The sequence below is a fragment of the Cibotium barometz genome, chromosome 10 (assembly GCF_041138505.1).
Source record: "Cibotium barometz isolate CiBa-2024 chromosome 10, ASM4113850v1, whole genome shotgun sequence".
Classification (NCBI taxonomy): Eukaryota; Viridiplantae; Streptophyta; class Polypodiopsida; order Cyatheales; family Cibotiaceae; genus Cibotium; species Cibotium barometz.
In genome coordinates, this window is record NC_141055.1 from 55851550 (window position 1) to 55861932 (window position 10383).

Genomic DNA, 10383 nt, shown 5'->3' on the forward strand with positions numbered 1-10383 from the left:
TGAAAGAGGATGTAGCTAGATTTGTTGCAGAGTGCTTGGCTTGTCAAAATATCAAGAGATACAAAGGTAAGACTTAAGGCCTATTGATGCCATTACCCATTCTTATTGATGTGCATCATAATGGTATGATTTGGACTATAGTGGACCGCTTTAGTAAACAAGTCTATTTTATAAAATTATAGAGAGGCCAAGATGGGACCTTCAACAATTAGAATATGGAGAGAAGGAAACTAACTTAGTGCACCAAGGCAAGCTTTGCTAGCCTGTTTTAGATGGCAACACCCTTGCAGAGTGGCCGATTCCCCAATGAGAACTAACCCAGAAGCAACTCTACTGCTAGCCCACCACCTTTAGACAGAATGTGTACAAAGTGTAGCATTGATCATTTGATCAGTGACACTGCTCTCTCAAGCCAATAACTCAAAATCCCTCAATGAGTACATCATCAACCATGAGGTTAGAAATAGTTAGTGTGTCACATGTGACTTTGTCTTTGGATGACGAAAAAGAAATACCATTGAACGTTGTGATAAGGACCCATGCCAAGTAATTTCAAGATCAAGTGACATGTCCACAACTTCATCTGTATCAAAAACCCCTAAAAGAAAAGAAAGAGTAGGGGTTGTAAACAAAGGAAAGGTGCAGGTAGTATCAAATGAGCCTATAATAGAACCATTCTTTTGAAGAACTACACAAAGTTCTAAGGTGGTGAAGGAAACAAAAAGAAAGACCCTTGGGACCTATTTGGCTCGTTGGAGTGGGAAACCCCAACGAGCCAATTCTCACGGCGGCAGATAGAATAGAATAACTTAGGGAGAAGGCTAGGAGAGCATCATAAGCCCATAGGAATGAGAGGTGCAAACAAACCAAGAATCCGATGGTGATGATTGAGAATACATTGAGATGGAAGATGTTCCAAAACCTCCTTCAAATCACTTCCAACAAGGAACAAGGGACAGGAAGCAGTAAGGGATTAATCTTGATGGATAGAATGGATGACCTCCTGAAAATGGCCAAGAAGATAGTGGAAGGATGATACAAACCAAGACCCAAGCACGAGGAACCCCTTCCCAAGGAACAACAAGAATATCATAACTTGAGGGAGGATATCTCGAGATTGAGAGTGAAGCCTAGGACTCAGTACTGCAGACCCAACTAGAAAAAGAGAGATCAGCAAGTCTTATCATGATGTTTCCATAAACGATTCCTACACCGAGACCCCTAGAGCCAATCATAGAAGCGTCTCATGTGGGTAGTGTCTCAAGATGAGAATCACAAAAGGATCAACAACTCAGGTACCACTCATGACAATAATGGGAAAATGGGAAAGCACAAAATGAGCTTAGAACTAAGGAGAAAACCTATATGCTAAAAGATAAAGGAAACCTTAAACTATATGACCATAACCTGAGGGAACAAGAGATTCACAAGAGACCTAACCACTAGTACTATGATTCCTTGCTAGAGAGGAAGAAGGTTTTTGACACGTATAAAGGGCGGCCGTTGCTAGGAATCAAACTAGTCTTAGATGAGATAAGAAAGTATAGCTATTTTTCTACTTAAAAATCTTTTATTTTTTCCACTCTATATTGTCCCTAGATACAAACCTAGGTAGATTGTTGAGAAAATGTGCTCTAGAGTAGGATTAGAGTTACATTGTGTGATTGTGTGTTATGGATATGACAAGGAGTAGATTTGCATAATTAGAGTAGGTTTTGCTTCTACCTCAACCCCTTTTTGTATTTTATGTTTGCCTAATTTGTTCAATTCTGTCTCATGGGACACGTAGTAGTGATGTGTGTGACACAAGGACTTGGACCACCACTTGCCATTTGAGTGTCACCTTGGTCTTAAACAAGTGCAGATAGGCATTCAGGATTTCATGGGCTTTTTGAGTTATGCATTGCCACTAGACCCTTATGTAGCTGAGAAAGGATTAAGCACGTACATCTTTCAGATTCTTCAAGGTCCTTATAGTTATGGTGTACACTAGTAATCTCAACTCATAAACAAGGGTATATAAATGAATGTCTAATGAAGGGCATAAGATGGGACATATCTTTGTGTGGAATTATCTAAATCTTAATGGTGTAAGACTGTTTAGGTCTTGTTCAGTGTGAACACTCCTTATTAAGAGCTAGGTTAGAAGATAAGGCCTCGGTACCTATAAAAGCATTAGACACTGGGAATAGGGTCCTACAATGAATGGAAAAAGAAATTCCATTAAATAGTTGATGGCGTTTTTAAACCTTTGAGCGAAAACATTACTAATTAGTTGAATGCTTCGAATGAATTGAAGATTAAGGTATTTTTTTAAAGTTTTTTAACTAAATCAAATAATATGTAGTTGTGAAGGACACACGAAGCGTCGTGATTTTGGAGATAGTTACCTTGCGAATATGGCTCTCTCACGAGCGCTCGGATCTCTCTCTCTTGATGGAGGCGATGGTTGCTGAGATGCGAGAGAAGGGAAGGCCATAAGGGAGGATTGAACGATCAGACCGACCAGAATTTGCATGCTGCCAACAGGCAAGTTGCAACCTGATGGAGGCGATGGTTGCTGAGATGCAAGAGAAGGGGGAGGCCATAAGGGAGGATTCACTAAGGACGATGCATTTTTTCTTCCATAGGAATTTTTTAAATGGTTTTAAAAAAATTAATTATGGAGGCGATGGTTCCATTGATGCATTCGATTGTGAGCTATGATTTTCAGAGACGAGTAGAGGCATTAATTAATTGGAGTATTATCACATAATACAATCATTCTTGTTTGGTGCAATCTCTCTCTCTCCCTCTAACCCTTGTGCTTCACAACCATTGCTTGAGCTCCATATCTCCTCCCTCAAGCCTAATCTCTTACATGCACACATTCACATCATGAACCTGTTCCAACCTCCATAGCTTGGACCTCTGAGTTTTGTACATGGTATCAGAGCCATGGCCATCATCTTCACGCGTTTTTTTCCCACGTGAGCTTTGCCATTTTCTTATTCATCATTTGTGTTTCCGTTCACACCTGCGTTCTACCTTTTAAACGGGTTGCCCACTTCAACATTTTCTGTGTGTAAACACCACCAATGCGATGCACTAGAAATGCAGCTTGGCTCCCTGAACACCGCCTGCCGCCACCAACCAGAGCCGTGGCCACATGTTGCATCGATTGCTCACAGATTTCACCACCATAGCGCCATTGCTTGCCACCTGGCGGCTCAACGTCCTCTTCGGCCAGCGCCCTGTCGCGACCACTGTCTCAACACCGCCCGCTTCTGGTAGCCCCTTTGAGTGCACTCTAGCCGAAACATTTGCTACACGACCCGTTTTTTAGGCCCTCTGCACGTCATAACCACGTGTCCACGGCAACCACGATTTGTCTATATTTTTTTTTGTTGGCCATCTTTGTTGCACACCAACAGCTCTTCAACATCAAGTCCACGTTATACACTGCATATTGGGTATAAACTAAGGTAAAAGATTATCAAAAAACTAAAGCTTTCATTGTTTCTTGGTGCTTCCTTGCTCCACAACCCTCTACATCAGAGTTTAACAATCTAAAGCACGTGCAGTTCCAAAATTCTGGGGGTTTCTCAAGCATAACCCTACGGCATCAAGATAAAGCCTTTACTTGGACGAAAATCTAGGGATTTCATATGTTGGCCCCTGAGCCTAAAGCGATAGCCCAAGCTTCCATTGCTTGGAAACGATGCCACAAAAGGATCTTCACTAGCATTGCAGCGGAGGGGATTCTTACTCAACTTTTAGATTTTATCTATGTATGAGTCAAGGGTTCTCTACTTGGGTTGTTCCCTATAATCTAAGTATATTTGGAAGTCTTTTGGAGGAGTTGTAATGCCTTGATGCTATAAAAGGCAAAGATGTATTCTTATCCCAATTAGGAGTGGGGAGGGGGGATTGGTGACTAAGCAATAATCTCAACCTTGGTCAAGTTGATTGAGGGAATAGTGGAGGTACGCATGGCTAGGTCGCCTCTCTGCAGTGATGTGATGGGAGCGGGGGCGGGGGCGTTTGAATTATCTGAGTCTCAATGGTGTAAGGCCGTCTAGGTCTTGTTCAGTGTCAACGCTCCTTATTAAGGGTTAAGTTAGAAGATAAGGCCTTGGTGCCTGTAAAAGCATTGTACATGGTGGGAGTATTATAACATAACACAATCATTCTTATTTGGTGCAATCTCTTTCTCTTACTCTCTCTCTCTCTCCCTCTATCCCTTGTGCTTCCCAGCAATGGCTTGAGCTCCATATCTCTTCTCCCTCAAGCCTAATCTCCTACATGCACACATTCACATCATGAAGCTGTTCCAACCTCCATAGCCTAGACCTCTGAGTTTTCTACTTCAAGTTTTGTCCCAACATTACGGCCACGAGTGCAATCCTCGTGCATGTTTGGTGGGTTTGACTGGTGCACTCTTGGTTGCTGGCTGTCAGTAAGATGCTTTGGCGCTGTTGAAGTGGTCGGCTCAGCCACTTCCAACACTACATTTTTCACTTTTTAGTGCCAATCACTTTCTCCCTGCCGAATGAATGTTGGATAAGAGCACATAAGGTGCAGTATTTCCCCTATCCAACTCAAATGAATGCATCGCAGCCCATTCTCCATGGCTCAAATCTGCCTGCTGTTGGCAGGCACGCAGTAACGTCAAATATGGCACCTCCGTAGGTAAAAAAGCCATATCACTGATCAAGGACTGTGCTTCATCGAGTTGGCCTGCCCTTCCAAGTAAGTCAATCATGCAAACATAATGAGCTCTGGTGGGAGCTACACCGTACTCTTGAACCATGGAGTTAAGACAGCGAAAACCATCATCAACCAAGCCAGAATGGCTGCATGCTGTCAAGATACTAATAAAAGTCACTTTATCTGGCATCACTCCTTCCTCCAGCATTCCATCAAAAAGCTCAAGTGCTACTGTGCCCAGACCATGCTGGCTGTACAAAGAAATCATGGTGTTCCATAAGAGAACGTCTCGGACTGGTGCTTTGTGAAAGAGTGTCCATGCATCCTCCAGTTTTCCACACTTGGAATACATGTCAATAAGAGCAGTCACCATAACAACATCTAACATTATTCCCATGCTAAGGATGCAAGTGTGCAATTTCTTGCCTTCATCAAGAACTCCTTGGCTAGTGCATGCTTCAAGAAGGCTAACATAGGTGACTTTGTTGGGCAACACACTGCCTTGCTGCATTTGAAGAAAAAGTTTGAGCGCTTCATCACCCTGCCCATTCTGTGCATACACACAAATCATGGACGTCCACAAAACCACATTCCTATTGGTGAATTTATCAAAAGATAGCCTCGCATCATTCACACTGTCACAGTTACCATACATACCAACAAGGGCAGTACCTATAGCAAAATCTGACTCAAGTTCACTGTTGGTAATGGAGGAGTGTATCCTCTTTCCTTCAGTTAGTGCTCTTTGACTTGCACATGCAGAAAACATTGTGATCAAGCTGTCATTGTTTGGAAGAACTCCTTCCCACTGCATTCTTTCAAAGAGGGAAAAAGCCTCCTTCTCCTCACTGTGTTGAATATAAACCGCAATCATAGCGTTCCACGCCCGTACATCCCGCTCATGCAGTCCATCAAACAACCTCCAGGCATTTTGTAGTACTCCAGGCTTGCTAAGCTTGCCTACACCATCTGTCCCTGTAGCTAGCATGAATTCCAAATCAAGACCTGCAGTGAGGATTAGTTCATCTTTAGCTGGCTGCGGATATCTGGCATATGCTTCAAGAACTGTGATGTAAGTAACCTTGTCCGGAGTTATTCCTTCAAAAGGCATCTGCCCAAAAAGTTGAAGGGCTTCTATAGCTTTCCCATTCACTGCATAGATGGCAATCATGGCATTCCATGATATCACATCCCGCTTGGACATACTGCTGAATGTGCTCCATGCATCCTCCATGTTACCATATTTGCCATACATGTTAACAAGGGCGTTGCCCATAATTACATCTGCTTCAAATCCACTCTCTATTATGTAAGAATGCATGTGTTTGCCTTCAACAACCCTAGCACAAGCACCAAGTACACTGACAAATGTGATCATAGTTGGAGTTATATCTTCCAACAGCATTTGTTTGAAGAGTTGAACAGCCTCTTGATCGTGCCTATTCTGGGCATACACAGAAATCATAGTATTCCAAGCAACTGCATCATGTGAAGGAGTTTCATCAAACACTTCCCGAGCATTCTCAGCACTGCCGCACCTACCATACATGTTGACCACCTCAGTTGTCACCACCTCATCTTCAGCACCTCTCAGGCACACATGTATCTGTTCACCTTTGGCAAGCAGTGCACTGCTGACACATGCAGATAAAATGCCAAGAAAAGTGACCCTTTCTGGCAGCACTCCTTCCTGGTGCATTCGGCTAAACAGTTGAAATGCCTCCTCACTTTGCCCATGGTGGACACACAAAGCAATCATAGTAGTCCATGTAACCACATTCCGCACGGACATTTTCTCAAATGCCGTGCATGCATGTTGCAGGCCGCCACACCTTCCATACATGTTCACAAGGGCATTCCCAACCACCACATCTGACTCAATCCTGCAACCTAGGATGCGAACATGTACTCGCCCCCCTTCATTAAGCTCTGACTGGCTAGCACATGCATCAAGCATGCTGATAAATGTAACCTTGGTAGGCAAGGAGCCTTGTTGCTGCATATGACAAAAAAGTTGCAATGCTTGCTTGCCCTGGCTATGCCGAGCATAGATTGCAAGCATGGCATTCCACGCAACCACATCACGTTCACACATTCTCTCAAAAATGAGTACTGCAGTGCCTGGCCTCCCAGAATTCCCATACATGCTGACCATGGCTGTCCCTATTGCAGTGTCTGATTCAATTTTGTTGTTGACAATCCGGGCATGCATCTGTGTGCTGTAATGCAGATCACCCTTTCCAGCACACGCAGAAAGGGCACAAACGTATGTGAACTTATCCGGTGCCGCTCCTTCCTGCTGCATTTGATGGAACAATTGGAGAGACGTGGAATACAGCCCTTGCTGGGCACATGCTCTGATGATGAAATTCCATGAATACGCTGACCGCTCATGCATGCCATAGAAGAGTTCAAGTGCATGATCCAGGACTCCACACTTGCCATACATCTGCACAAGGAGGCCTTGCAAGAATACATCATGTGCAAAACCATGCACAATGATGTGGTCATGGATATGCATGCCATCTTGCAGTGCCTTATTATCGCCACACCACCGCACGAGGGAAGCATAGGTGACAGTGTCCACATGGGCATGAGGCTGCTGTAGATGGTGCAAGTTCCCACATTTATTCCAAGCGAAAGATGCAGTTCCTGAAATAGATCTACTGAATGTGCCAAAACACCATACAAGAGCTCTTGTAGTGCATGCGAGGGAACAATATTCAAAAGATCTTCTTCTGTCGCTGTGATAGATCACTTTTCTAGTTGTCCCACTCAACCATGGTGCTATTCGCGCGCTCAACAACATCAGCTAAAGGGAGGCAGAGAGAAGGGGTAGTCACAATACCTGAATTGTCGGTTCTCTCCATCGCTAGGCGTTTTGAAGCATGGGATTGGATGTACCTCAGTTGATATTGGCGGTACCTCAATTGACATTTCGTTCAAGGAAGCCTTCATACGTCTCCCACTACCAGTGCCGCCCAAGCCCGCCTACCGCGGGACTAGATGACACATTATGAATTAGGAGGGATCTAAGGCTGAAAAGAGGCATTGTGATCTAGACCGTCGGATTCCCGTTGAACAAGTGAACTAGGGGTGAACGGGTATACCATGGGGATTTTTGGGACTTAGAAAATTTTGAAAGGGTTGTGCTCAATGCAAAAGAGGATTCGAACTTGGAACCATCTACTTAAGCTTTCAACATCTAACCACTATGCTATACTTTCCAGCAGGTTGTGGAGAGTGTTTTTAAATTTAAATCTTGATATTTTGGTCCCTAGTTCACACTCTTACCAAAAAATGTTTCCCTAGTTCACTTTCTTGCCGGAAAAGGTCTCCCTAGTTCACCCCTAGTTCACCTCGCGAGTTCACCCCTAGTTCACCCCTAGTTTACCCCCAAGTTTACCCGCAGTTCACTTGGGAATCCAACGGTGTTGATCAAATTTCGATCGCAACGCCTCTTTCCAACCATAGATCCCTCCTGATTCATGATGTGTCACTTAGTCTCATGAGGCCCAATTCCCTTCAATGGATAGCATTGATCAAAATCACAACGCCTTTTTCGACTGTCGGATAAAGTAAACTGTAAAAAACTAGAAAAATTTCATCTTCATAGTTTACTTTGTAGTTTACTAAGTGGGCATAGTTTACTTCTTATTTTACTCAGCACAGTCCTAGTTTACTTCTTAGTTTACATCATGGGATGAGGGTGAATTTGGGTTTGGGACTTGGAAAAATTTGGAGCAAGATGTTATGTGCAAAAGAGGATTTGAACTCGAGATCTTGGGTCACCATTGGAAACACCTTACCACTACACTATACCTTCAAGCAACAAAACCATGTGGTTTATATTCTATGTTTTCACCCCTAGTTTACTTTATCCACCGTCGACGGCCCAAAAAAGGCGTTGTGATTTTGATCAATGCCATTCATTGATGCCACCTGACAAGGGTCTTTAGCACCCCGTGGGAGATAGTGTTAAGGATGTCACAACCCTTGTGATGGACTTGGCCTTAAAGGCACCTTGGCCACCCATTAAATTCACTTGAGGTGCTTTCTTTACAGACTGAATGTTAATGGTAGACTTCGTGTGAAGCTTTGGAGGGCAATGATGCCCGTTGAAGGCTGCAAATTTCAGCACTGATGTCAAGGCCAACTTTTGGCGCCCAGTAGCGGCATGGCCACATCGAGTGAATTAGTGGTGTAGTTGACGTTGGTTGTTCACAACCAAGGCATATTCATATCATCCGAAGCTGCAACTATGGTATTAAAATGTCTTGCACTCTTTTGCAAATTTCAGTACTGACGTCAAGGCCAACTTTTGGCTAAACATGCCCAGTAGCGGCATGGCCACATCGAGTGAATTAGTGGTGTAGTTGACGCTGGTTGTTCACAACCAAGGCATATTCATATCATCCGCGAAGCTGCAACTATGGTATTAAAATGTCTTGCACTCTTTTGCATTACACGCCTTCATTTCAATGGTGTGTGTCGATGGGTTGGCGAGTGAATTATCGATGTAGCTGACAATGTGTTTGCTAATCAAGTGTAACAAAGCATATTCATATCATTTGGAGCTGCAACTATGGTTTTAATATCCTCTACACATACACCTTCATCTCTTGTACTCACATATGCTATTGCTAGGTGCTATCTCTACCATCTCACATAGGCACTACATGGGTACATTATCTGTTGCTACATCTATGTTCAAGTACGGAGCTTACCTTTCCTATGCCAAAACACGTGTTGTGCCATCATGCCATAGAGCCACGAAATGCAACTTCCTAGTTGTGTGGGGGTGTGCTAGCCCGTCGTCTGCATCCTTACTTTGTTGTCGCACTTGAGAGCTTCCATGGCTATGGGTGTGAAGGAAGAGCTTTCTATGTTATCACATTGGAGAGCCTCCATGGCTACTATAGGGATGAAGGAAAACCTTTCTCCACCTAGATGGAGGCAAGAAGAAGATTCCTATACTATGGATCAATCTCCCAAGAGGTGGATAGAGGGGGGAGGCAAGAGAGAGAGAGAGAGAGAGAGAGAGAGAGAGAGAGATCTTGTAATCAAATCTACCCAAGCATGCATCCAGCTAGTTATGAAGGATTTAAAGAACATAAGCAAGAAATTAGAGAGGAGGGCTCACAAGTATTCTATTGCAAGGGGGATGATTGTGTATTGCTTTAAACAGTTAGTGTTCACACTTGGACGCCCATAACTTAAAAATGGTCCAAGGCCACTATTTTTAGCCTTAAGCAAGTATATACATGAAGTCTATGACTTTCCTATTTGGGTAAGGCCGCTTCATAGATTCCAATGCCATGCTATAAAGAATGGGCTTCCATTACATGTGACTAGTACATGCATATAAGATGGCGAAGTGCCTTACCATACACTAGAATGGGCAGGTGAAATCATATTAACCAGAGTGGTTAACATATTCCACTTCCTATGGTAAATCCATATGTTCACATCACCAAGATCAGGTGGTGAAGATGCAACCAGTTCCAAACCCGATTCCAGAGAGGTGTAGGCAAGAGACCAATCCACGTGCTTAACAGCCTTTTGTGGATAGATTTTGGTTAGTCCTTCAAGTAGGAACTTTATCGAGGCTACATGTGGTGTAGTGTTGGCATAGAAATTCTTGATGCAAGGCCTCATCTCTAGGGTTATACGTAGTTTAGGTTGGTAAATATA

General features: G+C 43.5%; 1 protein-coding gene across 1 annotated transcript; it reads right to left on the reverse strand.

Moving 5' to 3' along the window:
* Window positions 1-4087: 4087 nt before the first annotated feature.
* LOC147635072 (pentatricopeptide repeat-containing protein At5g27110-like) lies at window positions 4088-7697 on the reverse strand. The gene has a single exon (XM_086804349.1). It carries the CDS (start codon window positions 7496-7498, stop codon window positions 4514-4516), a length of 2985 nt encoding a protein of 994 aa, XP_086660475.1. The 5' UTR covers window positions 7499-7697; the 3' UTR covers window positions 4088-4513.
* Between the last annotated feature and the right edge of the window lie 2686 nt (window positions 7698-10383).